Source organism: Maylandia zebra, linkage group LG14 (assembly GCF_041146795.1).
Source record: "Maylandia zebra isolate NMK-2024a linkage group LG14, Mzebra_GT3a, whole genome shotgun sequence".
NCBI classification, from domain to species: domain Eukaryota; kingdom Metazoa; phylum Chordata; class Actinopteri; order Cichliformes; family Cichlidae; genus Maylandia; species Maylandia zebra.
The window spans coordinates 20,338,702-20,356,536 of record NC_135180.1 but is presented as its reverse complement, the minus strand read 5'-3'; the positions used below and the strand labels follow the sequence as shown (position 1 = coordinate 20,356,536).

The 17,835-nt window shown below is 39.6% G+C and overlaps 1 protein-coding gene across 2 annotated transcripts; it reads right to left on the bottom strand.

The window, feature by feature from the left end:
* Positions 1-1,470: 1,470 nt before the first annotated feature.
* trarg1a (trafficking regulator of GLUT4 (SLC2A4) 1a) lies at positions 1,471-16,104 on the bottom strand. Of its 2 annotated transcripts, XM_076873172.1 has the most exons (4): positions 15,849-16,104; positions 15,073-15,485; positions 4,048-4,174; positions 1,471-3,430 (listed from the first exon to the last, which is right to left on the bottom strand). In XM_076873172.1, the coding sequence occupies exons 2-4, from the start codon at positions 15,475-15,477 to the stop codon at positions 3,420-3,422; spliced, it is 543 nt and encodes a 180-aa protein (XP_076729287.1). In that variant the 5' UTR covers positions 15,478-15,485; positions 15,849-16,104; the 3' UTR covers positions 1,471-3,419. The 2 variants fall into 2 exon arrangements, with proteins under 2 accessions (XP_076729287.1, XP_076729288.1); XM_076873173.1 differs by lacking the exons at positions 1,471-3,430; positions 4,048-4,174 and adding an exon at positions 14,037-14,423 and having other exon boundaries at positions 15,073-15,483.
* Positions 16,105-17,835: the final 1,731 nt, after the last annotated feature.

The following is a 17,835-nucleotide window of genomic DNA, read 5'->3' as shown; positions in this document are numbered from 1 at the left end:
CCCAATCCCGCTGGTTTAATGGCCACGACGCCTCTCCCTTTCCACTGCATTCTTTCCAAATCACTTCCACCACCAGCAGGAAAAGACAGAGCACTGCAAACAACAAAACACACACACACACACACACACACACACACACACACACACACACACACACACAGAGAGAGAGAAACAAACACACAGGAATAGTTGTCTGAGTGTTTCAACATGTGAGCGTCCATAATAACAACGGTACCAGACATAGGCTGTGTTTGTCTTTGTAGGGGGTAATGAGTGTGTGTTTGCTTGTTGACAGTGTATTTACACTCACTGAGAGAGAAAGCAGGAAGGATCAGAGGCTTTTATGTGCTGAATGGGTGGTTTTTCTTTGTTTTGGACTGCAGGTTAACCTGCAGCATCTTGAGCAGTGTTGGCCAACAATTATGTACAATCTGTGGCGCATACTGTGTGTTCTGAAGCAGCTTGTGGATTTCACACTTTGGTTCTATTTGTACTTTTTTTCTGATTCATATGCTTCATGATGCTTTCGCAACTCTGTGAAATTCTGCAATGTTTTTCTTTTTATTGTTGTAACATTGATTTTAAATCTAGGCGATGTGAGAAGCGTGTAGATCAACCTTTTTAGATCAACCCCAACCTTTTTTGCGCCACGAACCGGTTTGTGCCCGACAATATTTTCACGTACCGGCCTTTAAGGTGTCGCGGATGAATACAACAAAACTAGTACCGGTACCGAAAAAAAGAAGATTTATTCATAGCACACGTGAAAAGACCCAGGAAAACAGAGTTAACGAAATAACTGCTTATTTAAGCAGTTATTTAACAAACGCAGGCAGACAAGGAAAATCTGAACTTGAGCTCTTTTATCTTCATTCAGTTGTCATCAGTTTCACACTGTACGTGTCTGTGTGTGTGTGTGTGTATATATACATCAATAGTGAATCTGTTCACATTGACAGACAGTAGGATGATTGTGAAAGGGTTTGGGAAGTTGGATCTGCTGAAGTCTCTGCATACAAAGTCTTGCTGCCCTACCGCAGTGATGACATGCATGTGTGTAGTGTTTGTGTGACCGAAACACAACTCCTTCCAAAAACGTGTGTGAGCTCGACACCTCCTGTGGTCCTCACCATGTAGGCAAACTGGGGTCTGACCCATAAAGGTCTAAGTGACAAATGGCCTGTATTTGTATAGCGCTTTACTTAGTCCCTAAGGACCCCAAAGTGCTTTACACTACATTCAGTCATTCACACACTGGTGATGGCAAGCTACATTGTAGCCACAGCTGCCCTGGGGTGCACTGACAGGGCGAGGCTAACGGACACTGGCGCCACCGGGTCCTCTGACCACCTCCAGTAGGCAACGGGTGAAGTGTCTTGCCCAAGGACACAACGACCGAGATTGTCCGAACCGGGGCTCGAACCGGCAACCTTCCGATTACAAGACGAACTGCCAACTCTTGAGCCACGATCGCCGTTGCGATCAACATGTTGGTGTTTTTATTGATATAATTATTGGAATATTTACATTTATTTGAAACAACATGCTATCTATAGACTACAGACTCAGAAAGTTGCTAGCATGGCTGTGGTCAACACAATTCCTTGTGAATTGGAAGTTACCATGAGAAGGCACAACTTGGACCATGCATGGTAATGTTTATTCCTGACATGCAAAATGTACACCACAGAGAGGTGAACTGGCACATACAATATACTGGAAAGGAAACACATTAATACACGGAAATGAAGTGGAAAAGTTTGAACTGTTTTACTGACAGTTGGCTTCTGCTCGCCAATTGTTCCAGATGAAAAATGTAGATGTAAGAAAAACAGTAGGGCTGTCGCCTGCACTACGTAAACAGTAGGGCATCTTTGGATTTTGCTGCTTTCGGATGTTTTGCTAAAGTGACTTTTTGTACAACCACGAGTATGAACGGGGACTTGAAAGTCTGTTAACTCGACAGTTAGCAGTTGTACATCCTTTCACTGATGATGATGAGGACTTGGTAGTATCACTTTAGCAGCATAATATAGCTATAAGGTTTCACTTGTTTGAACTGTATGAGCAAGTGAAAACAAGCACTGCAACTTATCAAAATGAAAATGATACAAAATGTAAATTAACCCCGCCATCCAAATAACATTATTGCCCCCAAAATCTATCCAAATGATCTGAATAATGCAACATAGTGTTACTGAATTTTATCTCTGCTCACAAGCCTGGTACATGTCACTGTAACATACTTGTTATATGTATCCACAGGCAGAACAATAAACTGCATCTCTTCGATAAAATTATGAATACAGACAATTTGTCAGGCTTGAACTTTACAGAATGCTTGTGTTTTTTGTTTAAATGCTTTTCATTGTTACTAAGTTAAACTTATAGACCCGCTCGTTGTTTAAAAAAAAAGAAGCATGCGTACATATTGCATATATATTTTCCTATATAAATACATTTTATACCAATACAACAAGCTGGAAAAAACATTCAGTGAAATAATCAGTGACATTTAACAGTCATTGTATAACAATGCCAATGGTGTAGAAAGGCAGCAAACACACGTGCACACGCACGCGTGCACGCACACACGTAAAATTAATTATAAGGGAATATGGTGAGGAGAAACAACACCTGAAGGTGTAGCTGAGACTAAGTCATGTTTGTGGTAAATAATTAGATGTACACAAAACAGTCTCACATGTGCAAACCTGCTAGTCTCTCAGACTCCTGGAAAAGGTAAGAAACATGGAAATAACAGTCAAAATGAAGGCAGAGGTTCGGTGATCTACATTCAGGCATGCACTTGGTCTTGTTTTTTTTTGTTTTCAATGAAAAATTATAATAAATAAAAACAATTATGTCCCCTGCCCACTTTCACAAACCTTTGAGTTTCCACTGAGCATCCAGGTACTGACAAAGCAGCCACTATGACAGCCTTAGCAAACCCAGCACCGCTTGGCATACAAACATTATATAAAATGTACATATACAATGTATATATGTAATTTTTTTCTATCCACATTTCAAATATATTTGTAACTGTATATGCTTTGAATGCAAAAGATTCGATGAGGAATATATGAGGATTATATGCAGCTGTCCAAAGTTTGGCGACCAAACCCCAAATCCATTTTTCGAAAGAAGCTCCATCTCATACAGAGAAAGTCGCTCTCTCCTCATACACAGATTATTGTCTTCATTGAGAGAAGTCCATGTTCCACACTGGGAAACACACGGGGTTCCTTCTGACCACAAACAAATCTGCATTTTCTTCCTCCTCTGTTTTAACCTGACAGATTTACATCAGGATTTTCATTATTTTTGTCAAGCAAATGCTAACCAGATTCTAATACATGCATCTCTGAATGGTGTTTTTCATTTGTTTACTTGCTGAAAGATCATCTCTCGCGAGTTCATTTGGAAGCTGTAATAAAGGGAAAGAGAAGAAGTATGTTACACACTTATGATTGCAGCAAAAGTAAATGTAACACACACACAGATGTTGGCAAAGTTGAAAACAGGAAACACATCTGAAGCATGTCATTCTTTCTGTCTGTAAACAAGATCGCTTGAAAAATTTTGGATTCTGATTTCGATAAAACTTTGAGTGTAGAGGGGCCTTATCTTCAAGGTCAACTTAATGATTTATTGGTTGAAAATTGACAAAAAGCCTTATAAGAATTTAAAAGTTTTAGCGTTTGACCTCTGACCTCTCCTTCAAGATTGATATAAAAGTCAAAATGACAATAATGTAATCAATGTAAACATCTGTCATGCTACTCTTATCTCATTTTTACTGCACTACAAACTTCTTAACGTATGTTTAAAAAGAAGAAAGTAAACAAAATGAGTTACCAGGAACATTCTGCCGAGAGAGTGAGCTGCCTTGGCAGATGTTTCTTGGACTACCCCTCTGAGTAGATAGTTCCTCCTACAGCTACACTTTAAACCTCAATCTAAATCTCGGTGCAGCACACTGGACACCATCATGATAACATCACTGTCCTCAAAAATTTGTCCTGCTTGATTCAATGAATGTACCTGTAACTGAGACGTAGACTGTGATCATGACCACGCCCAAGACAATGGAGACGATACTGAGCAGACGAGCCAGTTTACCCAGCCTCTTGGCCCCGTCTATGTCCCCCGCCTGGAGACTGTTTCTGGACTGAGGACACACAAAAGCAGCAAGACTATTAAACAAATTTAATATATTAGGTAGTAGACCAAACATTTTTAGGAAGATCTGTCGAACCAGCCAAACCAAGGATACACTTAGGGTGGAGATTTTCATCTACATATTTATGAGTTCTTGGATAAAGCTAGAGATGCAAACAGTGATGTAGCAGGAACCCTATAAAGTATTATTTGTAATTAATCCAGTTCTTCCTCTAATTTCTTTATTTTTCCAGTTTGTGTAGGAAAAACTAATAAGACCAAGCAGCACTAAGACTTTGTGACTGCCCCAAAACCTGAGTTATTGCACCTGCACCTGAAGAACTCCAAATTGTTTGATTATTATCAATTTTGAACACCCTGAAACTACTGAACTAATCATCCTGGATCAGTCAGGCTCATCGATGGATTTTGCTGATCTGGTGTAATGTGATTTAACATTTAAAAAAAGAAATAGGTGATTAAAAAAAACCTTTATTAACTCACGAACATACACAAGTCTTCACACACATTGAGTGTAAGGTGTGAAATTCAAGATACATATAAACCATTGCTCACTGAGCTTATGTACTAAAGTGCAATGCTTTTCCCATTTATGGGTGAAACAAATGTGAAAAGTTCTTGAAAAATGTCCAGATTAGTACATATTTTACACTGAAAACATAAAACACCCGTATGTTCTCCAGAGCTGGTTTTTCTTTCGGCATATACACTGAAGCGCTGAGGTGTACCAATAATTATTCACACTCTAACCTGTGGCTCTTTGAAAAGTCTAACCCTCAAAAGTTTTCATGGGGACAATGTAGTTAGGCAGCATCAGATGGTAGTCTGTAGAATGACTTTGGACACCAAGAACAAGTAGAAGTGAGTTGAGACAAGCTCTGGGTGGTGGGGAAAAGTTACTGGTGTTTGGGGTATCTTCTGGGCAGACGACACAGGACAAAGAGACTTGGTGGTGGAAAGAGGAAGTGCAAGAAAACACTCAAAGGTTAGTGAAGAAACAGTGGGATAGTCAGGAAGATGAATGAAGTGCACAGAGTACTGGAGGCTAATAATATAAAAAAGAGAGGTGGCAAAGCCAAAGGAAAGCAGGCAGGGGTCTCTGTGGACTCTGTGGAGCCTGGACAGGTGGAGGTATGCTCTGGAGAGAAAAGGAATGAAAGTCAGTAGTAGCAAACAGAATACGTGTGTGTGAATGAGAGAGTGGCAGGTGGAAAGATGAAAATGTAAAGAGTATCAAAGTCAAAGGGAAAGTTTACAAGATGGTAGTGAGACCTGCTGTGGCACTGACAAAGAGACCATGATGGACAGGGTTAGAAATGATTATGTCAGAGTGACATCTCACAGTGCTTTGGAAACAATGTTAGAGGCAAAGCTGTGATGGTTTTGACATGTGCAGAGAAGGGATCGTGGCTTTACTGGACAAATGATGAAGTTCCTGGCCGGAGGAAAATACTGAAGCAGCTCTTCAAGAGTTACACTTTAAAATATTTATCATATAGTTAATCAATACTTATTTTAAAAAGAAATTGATAAACATGCAGCACAGTAATGTTGACTTGTGAAATGCAGAGAGTAATTTATTTCAACTGTAAACGGGCAAATCTCATGCCGGCAGATTGGGACTGATGGAAGAATGTGACTTGCAGAGCCAATTGGATGGAGTCGGTGAGTGCAGCAGTATGAAGGGGTTGTATATCATTTTAATGCTGAACGTATATTGCTTTGCTTGTACACTGCAGATACGGAGACAGAGTGATTCATGCGTATGTGTGAAAGGTGTGATGGATGGGAATTCTCAGCCTTCTGCATTGCTTTTATGTGAGTCACCCCAAAGATCAAATCTCCCGTTACTGATGTCTCAGGCTTTTCATTGGATTGGCAGGGTTTTTTAACAGTGTATGTTTTTATTTTGTGAAAGGGAATCCACACAAAGGAACACTGCTCTTCACGGTATTGCAGCATGTACATGCATACATCAGATAAAAAATCTTATGTTGCTGTTTTTCATTTATTTAGTCATAAAACAAAATTTCATCATGTGTGTGTTTTGCCTATAGTTTACATATATCACTCCAAGTATTTGCTCTATAACTTAACAAGTTTCACTTGAGTACTAGAGCAACTAAACAACCTGATCAACCTGAATGGAGATGGCGTTTAAATACTTCAGCAGGTGTCCAGGATGAGTCTTTTCAAAGCAGAGGTGATAAAACAGAAATTGGAACTCTCACCAAAACTTATCTGGTATTAGAAGAAAGAAAGTGCTGCCCTACTGTCCTAAGACTAAAATACATATAAGCTCTACACAGGTTGGAGTTACAGATATAAAAATATGAAAAGTTAAAAAACAAAAACAAAACAAAGAAATTCATCAGTTTGACAGTTTAACTACACTATCGTATTCCTCAAAAGATTTTTCCCCATTTTACATATGAAAGTTCAAATGCTTTAAATATAAACGGCACTGTGTGTATGAAAGTGTTAATAAAACAAATATAATTAACACTGACTGAAATTAAAAGCATTTTCATCAGAATTAAAAGTAAGAGGTGATTTGCAGGTAGAAGAAGGATCATGACTCAGTCCATGTGTGACTGCAGCAATGAAACCTGCCTACACCTGAGTTTAGCAGCGATTGAGAACTTCATGCTTCATAAGAGAATTTCAGGAAGTAATCCACTATTCTTAATTTCACATTACCCTCACAATTTAGTTTGAAATCATGCTATGGTGTCTCTGTTTTCTTGCTTCATTCAGTCACTGAATACTGAAGAAATAGAGTGTTGGGGGTTAGGTGGGAACTGCCTCAAATTCAGATTGAATTACAGAGTAGTTCCCCTGATTACTAACTTGTTACTCCATCGTCTCACTCCCGTGAGATGCTCTGCCTCCAGGCTGTCTGGTAGTAAGATACTACTGTGCACTAGTACACGTGGGTTTGGGACAGTGCAACCTTAGGATAGAGTGGAAAACTACTTTTAAATATGGCATTCATCTCTTCTTTTAATAATGCCTGATGTTTGGGAAATAATAACAACAACCGAGCTCATGATATACTTTCAAAGCAGAATGTCTTCACATTCTTGCATGATAAAGGATTTCAGCTGCCCAGTGCATAATGAACTCAATATTAAGAAGATGAGGAAGTGGTACTAGGCATGGGTGAAATATGAATGTTTTGGATTATTAAAGATGCAGGAAAAAAAGGAGAAATAAATTAAATACACAGCGCTTAACAAATTTATTAGGCCAAAACAGCTGCTCTAAGTTAACAGCTCTGGTAATTATGAAAATTATGTTTTTCTTAGTTGTAGATGCAAAGATGAAATGCACTGATGGTAGTTTTTTGAGATCTTTCTGAGAAAAGCTCACGTCTGCTTTTAAGGAGGACCTTGGGACCATGTGATGAAAAATGTACATTTGTCAGAATTTTACATCGACAAATATTCTTCTTACCCCTTCAAACTTGAACCGTTAAATAATTGCCAATAAATGGAGAATTTATTAAATCTCCTGACATTTATAAAAAGATGAAATTTGCAATAATTTGCAAAAAACAAAGTTTAGCAAATATGATAGCTACACCTGGCAAAGAATTACTTCTTAAAAGTGTATTATCCAATATATTTGTATTTTTTAGGGGAAAAAAAAATCACACTGAAATGTTGAAGTCTCAAAAACTGTATGTATCAAATATAATACACTAGTCTGTTATGGGGTTAAATTACTGACTGATTTGCTCACACAGTTTATCGCAGCTTCACAAACGCCTCCCAATTTTTAATTCTAAAAGGCTCAAACTCAACTTTTGACAGATGCTGCATCGCAATTAAAACAAAGATATTTCAATATAATGCAATTGCTTTAAAACAGTCACCTAATATAATGTACTCCTATATCCTGCATGGTAAGAAACGTAATCACAAAAACTATTTAACTGGACGATTATTTCTAGGATTTATTTAAATTTGATCAAATCTAAATATCTACTACATGCAATGTCTCATCCCACAATCCAGGCTCATGACAGTAAAACAAAAACATTACTTTTTTTTTTTTTTAACTCTCACTCACTCACTCTTTCACAGGGACACACTCCATCTTCTTGCTCTGAGGACTGCAATGTGAAGCTATGGTGCAAAGTCCCGCTGGAGCCTGTATTGATCTTTTCTCATAGAGAAAAGCAGCATCAGCACCTTAAATCAATGGAAGTCCCTTTCAGAAAACACAGCCTATTTGGCCAGCTTGGAGAGAAACCATCAATGGAGAATGGAGGTGATTTAAAAAGATGATATTTTACTTGCATAATGATAATAAGAAAGTAAAAAGAAACAAAGGAAGGCAATGTCAGCACTCTCATTTGGACCTAGTCTTGTTGGATGTTACCTTTGAGACCTGCGAGAGGTTTTCATTTGTGTTTGTGAATATCTGTGTGTAGTGAAAGGGAGGCACCCTTTGCTTCACTGAATCACGCCTGTATTGATTCACAGCACGACTACGGGTCATATTTGTTTTCAGAATGGGAAATTCTACCCTAATTGTAGTGTTCATTGTGCTACCTTTGTACACACACACACGCACACTCGTTCTCTCTAATGTGTTCAAATGTTCAGCAGACAAGTGTGGGTGGTAGTAAGTCAGTAAGTGCTTCTTTTCTCACTTGCCATTAATAATGGAGAACCAACAGCAGCCATGGTGGAACGCAGAAGTGTACAGTGAGAGGATGTTTTCTTCTATGAGCAAATCTGTCGTTTTCCAGGTTTATACATTATGTCTTTCAAAACTTTTAGATTATAATCCCCAAATGAATTTGTACGAGGCTTTTGCAGGGTTTTTTGTTTTGGTATGTTAAGTTAAATCACATTGGTCCGGTGAGGGATAAAGAACATCGCAGTCTCTCGGAAGCGGCTAGCAAGGCTTTTAGACTTTTTACAGAAAATGCCCATTAAAATTTCAAACCACCCATGCGACCAAATGATCAAACCTTCCAGAGCTATGATGGCACAATACCTATTCTAGCTATAAAATGCATTGTAGCTGATGGTTACATACGATTTTACTTGTGTTTATATATTTGCTTGTGAATTCAAACAAACTAACAGAGTGCTAATGCTTTTAAAGACTAGACCATCATAGTATAAACCTTTATCCATTGGCAGATCATTTATAAGTGAACCACTGCCAGGCATATTTAAATAACTCAGAGTCAGGTTTCATCGTTTAGTTCATAGCACAGTGCACTATCATCGGGATAATGTATGCTATTATTAGCAATCTGTTTGTTAAACCAAACACAGTTTATCGATATACAATTCAACTACAAAAACAAAACAGAAATGGGCTATTTGTACTAAAAAAGGGCAAACACTAAGAAACGCTTTCACCACAGGTGAGATTTCTAAAGCAAAGAGTTGTCTAGTTACACCGCTGTCATTATCTAATGTGATGCAAATCACACAATGAAAAGTAAGTTTAGCATCTGTTACTTAGCAATTGGAATGCACAGCTTAAGCTGGTGCAAATGCCATTATTACAACTTTTTTTTTGCAGGTAGTTAATCACAAATTAATGTGCTGAAGCGATTTCTGTTGCATTTGTCCAGATTTTGCTAATAAAATGAAGAATAGGTTTTACTGAAACATTTGTAAGCTCACATGCAAATACGATATATAAGGACAATATGAAGGTCCATTGAAAATATTTGGGTGTTGGCTGCCTTTTATTCCATTGTCTGTCGAGATGATCCCACACTGCTTCAGTAGTGTTGCAGTTGGGACTCTAGGGGAAGGTTAGTCCATGACTGATAGAGTTCCAATGTGTGTTTTTCTATCCAGGTATGATTTTACTGCACTGGAAGTGTTTGCGACCATTGTCATGCTGAAAATTGAAGCTATCACCAATCAGATGATTTGCAGATGGTATTGCATTAGGTATTAACATCTGATGGCACTTCTCTGTGTTTACAATTGTATCAATTAAGCACCTTGAGGCAACAGTTGTTGTCATTTATATAAATAAAAATAAATGTAATCAATTTTGTCAAGATTTCCAACACCACTGGCTGATAGGCAGCTCCAAACCATGACAGAACCTCCACCATGTTTTACAGATGGCTGTAGACACTCACTGTCGTATCTCTCTCCTGACCTCTTCTGCACATCCTGATTTCACATTTGGATTCACCACTCCACTCCACTGTTGCCACTGATTTTTCAGTACAGTTTTTGTACAATTTGGCATACCTCAGCCCTTTGTCCCAGTATCCCTTCATCAACAATGCCTTCTTGCCAGAAGAAGACAGTCCCTTCCACTGAGACCATCTCGTGAGTCTTCAGTGAACATCTGGGCCTTCAGATCAACTGGAGGGCCAGATGCATCTCTCAGGTCCTGTCAGGCTGGATCTTTTCCCCTATTAAGGACATGGCATTCAGATAACTTTATCTTCTGAAGATTCTTATTCTTTTGTTCTCCACTTCAAAATACAATTTATGTGTGTTGTCGCAGGCTGCTAGTAACAAAGTGCCTGAAGATACAGTTCTTTGCGTAGAGACAACACTGATTCATCCCCTAACTTATCATGTCTTTTTATGTTTGAATGAGTCATAGGTCAGTGTTAAGTGGCCTAACAAAAACATTCCTCTCAATATAGTGAGGTAGAAGCACTGGAATGAAAATGAATGGAAAAACAGCTAAAGAAACTTCTGGACCTTCTGGAAGGCTGGAGAACTATCATACGAGAAAGTCTTGTTCTTTGGAGGCAAAATAGAAAGAAAAGAGGGGTGGCTCAAGATTTCTGTACAATATTGTAAATAAAATGTCCCAATATTATAATTAAAACAAGTGAAGATGCATTCATTTTTAATATTAAATCATCGAGTAGTGGGATTTGAAGATTTTAAAAGCTCCTATATTATCAAATAAGCCACTCATATAGCTAGTGGCCCTTATGCTGGTAAGTGCTCTGTACTATACTTGTACTCAAAACATGACTTTCTATGCATTCAGTTGTATTATTCAGTGGATGATCACATTGTAGCATTCATTGATTTAAAATGATAAATGAGTTGTAGCACACGGCTTTTCTTTTTTCTCTGTAACACTCTGATGAGCTCACATTGGGTAAGAACAGTGTTAAATGCTCTCTGATGGTGACTGCAGCACTTGACTGCTAATAAGATCTCATTTACCTACACACACACACACACATACACACACAAACAAAGCCATCCCGCCAGTGCAGCATTGTGAGACCATATTTTACAGGCAAATCTGCAGCACATGCAGTAATGCTCCTGCAGTTTGGGCATTCCCATTACTGGGATAGGCTAGTGCGCACTGTAAAAACCTATTACCCCAACCTCTCCAGTAACCATAATTGACTGCGTATCTTCAACGTTTGCCAGCCGCAAGTCCTTCCCACCAAGCATCTGTCAGAGATCTTTGGCGGCAGCCAGCTGGAAGTTGGCTTTTATGTGCTCCTACTGCTGAAAGTAGTGGGAGATGATGATGGATGTAACTGTTCCTGCTGTTAGCAATGCACCATCTACAGTGTGGAAAGATGCTGACGCTTTTACAAGGGTAAATGGGACCAACACAGATGGATACTTTTACCTGTTTAAGCGATTAAAAGATGGATATACATCTTACTTAATGTTTGCACTGTCTACATACACAAAAATGTGTATTTTCTTAAATTCTGTGATATAGTTTATGTTTTGCATAATAGCAGAATCTACTGAAGTCTGCATTTACAGTTAGACACAGACAATTACACGAGTTTTGATTGTATTTAAAGCTGGAGCTGGAGACAGGTGTGTGATCTAAAAACAAAACACCTGGATATATTTGTATCCACTCCTATATTTGCGTTTCTTTCCAGCTCTGTTTGAGGTTTGAAAGATTCCTGGGGTAAATATTTGGGTCTGTTGCAGCTCAGTTTTGTGTCGAACAGGCTGGAATACTGTGGATTTGTCAAAGCTTTGTTGCTTGAATCTGCTGCTAAAAACAGCTGTATTTCTGAAGAACTAAAGCAATGAGCTGAAACAGGCTTAAATGCCACTTAGAGCTACGGGACAGTGCCACAGATACTGCTGCTTATCACTCTGATCACATTACACAGCCATTTTTGAGCCATTGCTTAGCTACAAATGTTGATTGCGTACTATACTTATAAAACAAAAGCTATATGGTTTACATCAGGTTTTAATTGAATACACAGCACACAGCACAGTTAATGTTACATAATAGCACGACTGTTAAGCACAAACCCTCTTGGCATGAAATGAAGTCTGAATCCAGATCACTGGAAGCTAAAGGCTCATCAATAATGCAAGTGACCACCAACTGTGGCATTTCATATCAGGCTACCCCTTAAGATGGTCTTTTTTGATCTTTCTGTCTTTCTGTGAATGAATTTCTAAAGTCTGTTCAGCTTCCTCTGACACCTCCCCATTGATACCATTTTAAAAGTTGCTCTTTTTTTTTATCTGACTTTCCAGCAATATCCATTTCACAGTGGATGATGAGTAGCGAATACTGGCACTTAGCACTAATCTGGCACTCCAAAGCTGTATCGTGTGGTATCAACCACATTACTTTTGATTCATCTGCTCACAAGTGAGCGTTGTACACCTCTGTTTTTCCTGTTCTGACTCACTCGCACTTATCTGACTGTGCTATCTGATTTAGCTTCTTCTAATCAAGTGATAGGAACTACTTTATGGCTATTTGCTGTCTCTCTCATGCCCATCTGCCCTTGCAGCGAATGATGTTTTGATCTTCTTTGGGAGGCCCATATCCCCTTTCCTTACCCCCCAGGAAAGAGAGAGGATGTTGATCGCTGCTACTGAGCTGGCTAACTGCTGCAATCTGCCCTCTGCAGAGAAACTAAATTGACTTCTCTCGTCTTCTATTGAGTTAGTGGCCAGCTCCAGTTTCTTCCTCCTTCGCTTTTCTCTCTTCTGCCCTCTGTGAAAACCTCCCTCTGCCACACTTTCTCTCTGTCTCTCTCTCTGTCTCTCTCTCTCACACACACACACACACACACACACACACACACACACACACACACACACACACACACACACACACACACTCTCACTCTCTCTCTCTTTCTCTCTCTCTCTCTCTCTCAATGCCATTAGCCAGCAACCGACTTGTGAATGTCAGTGGGTTCGTGATGATGGCTCAGGGAAGTACAGGCTGTCTTGTGGATACCGTCTGATATTCCCCTTGGTGTGTAGTCCCCGCAAGAGTGATATTACAGAACTAATGGCTTACTGCATTTCCTCTGCTTTGTTTCTCTGTAGATCTGAGAATTGGCTACTGGACAGTGTCAGAAGTAAAGTGCGCTGAAAAACACAAATGGCTTGAAACTAAGGAGCCGTCAGCCACCAGGAGTTAAAATCGTGACACAGGGAAGTTATGACTGATGGCGCTAAAAGAGTTCTGCTAGAATGGTTCCAGATACTTACTGCAAAGGTCCGTCATAGGCTGTTTGTGTCTGTACTGCTCAAGAACAGCAGTTTGCCTTTCTCTACACTTACAGTGCAGAACACATTAGATATTATGGCTAACAACACACTTTGCTAAGCTCTATTGTGGCTGTTACAGAGCTTGAAGAGCCTATATACATACGATTTGTAGTTTACAAGCCTTTTTTCTTATTTTAGATGTTTTATTGTAAATGTGGAAAAGAGTAAAAATATAGTAAATATAGCTGTGGTAATTTAGGCAGGAATTTGATACAGTTTCAACATATTGGTAGGGAAGAATATATACATACATAAAATTTTTGACCTTCACACTATGTTCTGTTTATGAATTACTTTATTTCAAAAGTTGTGTGTGTATATCACATGGAGGCAAATTTACATACGTGATTTAAATATACCAAGCTTTTTGAAATGTGTGTAAACACTGGACTTCCTGCTGATTGCCAGACAAATTATGTGAATGATGCCATTTTTAAATAAACACAAGCATCTTTCTTTGCATTATGCATTATGCACTTTTATAAGCTCATATGTGCAGCACACACTGGTACTGATGTATCTTTGAGAGATATAGGCATAGTATTGTGTAAAAAAACAATACTAAAAAGCAGAGCCTCAAACAACAGCTCCACCATCTTCGCTCCAGACCTCACTGCAGAGGGAGACAGCAGGAAAGTGCATCCTCAGCATCACAGATCAGTTACATGTGCTGCGTTTTGGAATGCAGCCCATACAAAGGTCTATCTGCAAAAACACAACATTTTATTTACAATTCTGTAATGCCATATCTGACTGAAGTAGCTTTAGTGTCTTAGCTGCACCCTTAAATTTCCTGTGAAGGGATACATCAAGTATCAGCCCCTCTGAAGCAGACCATCTGGCAGCTGAGTGGAAGCAGCCAGCGTGAGATCATTTAAAGCCTCAGCAATAGTGAAAGATAATGAGGCACTGAGTGTTCTGTGTGTATAAGTCAGTTTTTCACATATATTTGCACTTCTGTTATTTATATATATATTCAAAAATTTAAAACCTTTAAGTGTAAAAGTGTCAGAAACTCTTTTAAATTGTCATCCAAGCTCTGCTAAATGGTCTTTCTGTCTAAAATTAATATGACCATTCACCCAAACGCAAATGTGGTTCTTAGTTAGGGATAATAGCCATACTTTAAAAAAAAAAGCTTCCTTCATATATCAAAAGGCTGTAAAGGTAAAGGGCATTCTCAAATATAAAGTGAGCCTTAACTGCAAGAAGCAGTGATGGAATCTCAAGAGCCCAGTCCTCTTTTGTTCCAAGATCTTAATTTACTTAGCCTAATAGCACTGTCCCATCATGTGCACCAGCAATAACATATTTAGGGGTTTTAACACTTTTGACGAGGCAACAAGATGCTCACCATGATGGAGTACACCAGTGCCACGATGCTGATGGGCCAAACGGGGCAAATGCAGGAGATGATGACCAGGATGAGGTAATCCCGGGGCTTCGGGGTCTCCTGGACTGCGTTGCCGGTGGAGGAGCGGCTCAGACTCGCCTTGGAAGGGGAGAGAGGGGCGGAGGCGGCCAGCTGCCCGGTGGAGCCCGATCTCACGGAGACGCTGTGGCCGTTCTCCTCGGCTTCCAGACCCTTGTCGCTGCCCACGTTGACCGTGAAGGAGGTGGACATGTTCATCTGGTTCCCTCCAGGCTCAGTGGTCACTGCAAGTAGTTTCTCAGTTTCCTGGAAGTCTGGCGGCGGAGCGCCTCCTCCGCCCTCACCCAAACTGGATCTCTGGAAGTTGGCATCCGTGTTGATCGCCATGTTCACCTCTCAGTTAGAAAGATATATTTATATATTTATAAATTTGTGAAAATAAATATCTGTTAAAAATGTCTTAAGATTGATTACAAAACAGTGAATGACGGCACTTTGACTAGTCAAATTTTCGTTTTTACAACAAATCTCTAAAGCTGAGATCAACTTTGATAACGAAGAAGCTGACACGCCGAGGTGCGGTGGACGGCTTCAAATTAGATTATCTGAAAGGCGGAGAGATTTGATGGAAAAACTTCCTAAAAGCAACGAATAAAATCAGATGAAAGCAGCCTGACTCCTGTAAACATCATTTTCCTCCTTCGATCACTTGTCTTGTGTTCACACCCGACACTTGAGTCATTTCAAAAGGAGCTCACAGCACAAACCGTCCCTCCTCTTTGACACATCCAGATCAGTGAGAGGAGCTTCTGTCACCCATGCAGATCTAGATCCAGTCCCACCACTTGAGCCTGTGTCTGTTTGTTCTTGCAGAAGTAGCTTCAAGGGTTTCCTTCTCCTTTCATAAAAAAGAAAGATCAAAGTCAGACGTGATTTTCGAAGCAGACCCCCCCAAAATCGGACACTTTCTCCTCCTCTGTCTCCAGGAACACAGCCACTGCACTCTACTTGGGACCAGTGTCATGTTAACGCATTTAAACAGGGCACTTCCGGCGACGATGCACAAATAAAACTCGAGCGTTCTCAACAAAAAGCCAGTAAGGGAAAATAAACGAGTTCATCCTAACTGGTTGTACTGGCATCATGTAGGTTTTTTTTTCTACGTCAGTAACAGACAACCCCCCCCCCCCCTTTTTTGTCTTTTGTTTTTTGCACACACACACACACAGTACTGTGCAAAAGTCTTGAGCCACCCCTATGACTTTCATTAGCCCACGTATCTGTGGAAAAATAGAAAACAGGTGCAGCGATTTACTGAAACCTGAAAACATAAATGAAAGAACAGTAGATAAGGAAAAAATATAGTTTACACAACCTAATGAAAATGAAAGTCAATATTTGGCATGATCACCTTCATCCTTCAACACAGCCTGAACTCTTTCTGGAAAGCTTTCTTATAATATCTTTAAGTAGTCTTCAGGAACAGTTCTCCAGGCTTCTCGAAGGTCATTCAGAGCTCTCCTTTGAATCCTGGATGGCTTTTGTTCTTTTCTAGGTGGAGGCAAAAATTCATGATTGATAGTGTGTGTGTGTTATTAGGTCCAGGTATGCTTTGAATGCACTGGTAGTGTGTTTGTGATCACTGCCATGCTGAGAAATAAAGCTGTCATCAATCACACGCTTAGATAGCATTGCATGTTGAATCAAAAGTCTGAGAATACCAATTCTGACAAGATCACCAACACCACTGGTCAATGGCTGTTCACGTTCACTGTTGTACCTCTCTCATTAAAGAGAGGCCCTGAAGGGCCAGATGCATCTCTCAGGTCCTGTGTTGGATGTTTGCTGGATTTTTTCCTACTTCTTAACAGTTTGTGTGTTTTTGTGAGCACTTGCTAGTAACACATTGCCTAAAGATAATATTTGAAATGGATTCTTTGATAAGTTGTCTGGTAAGTGTCAACACTGATTCATCGGTTGAGTTCGAATGACTCATCATTAAGTGACTTAACAAACAAGCAAGACCATTTCAAAAAAGTCTGGCTAAAGACTTTTGCACAGATCTGTGTAACTCATGATAAATTATAATGGGCCATACTAATGTCCTTTGGCACAACCCCAAACTCATGAACACATGCCTTTACCAAGTTACTGCAACATAAGTATAAAAAATAAGAGACAACAACTTTTTTGGATACGTTAGCTACACAGTACGAAGCAGCCTACGTTCTAAAATAAAGTAAAATAAATACAAAAATCTCAGAAATCATGCTTTCATGTACTTCTCCTATAATGTGACATTCGCAGCGTTTTATTTTGCCTACATGATCGCTGTACTTCCGCCGTGTAACTAGCTCTCTGTGGCTAACTTGGCGCATTGCACTGTTGAAAGCGGGCGAAGCAGGGCTGTCGAGCCCCCTCCCTTCTACCTCCTTCCACTCCTCCTCCTCCCTTCCCTGCCCCGCTCCCAACATCAGCACCAGCGCTTTATGGACGAGAGCCAATGGCGAGTTGTGCTGCTATGCAGAATTTGCTGTTGTGGCATGTTTGGGCAGCAGTTCAGTGACACAATTCACCATAAATCAAATCTTTATAAATCAAAGTTTGCGAACAGATTTAGATACATATATTATTTATTTATTTGGAAAATACGTTGTTAGATGTGTGAAGAGGATCCTCTTGAGATAGACAGCATCCGGTTTCTAATGGGCTCTCTATTAAACCACCATGTTATTCTACTTGTTT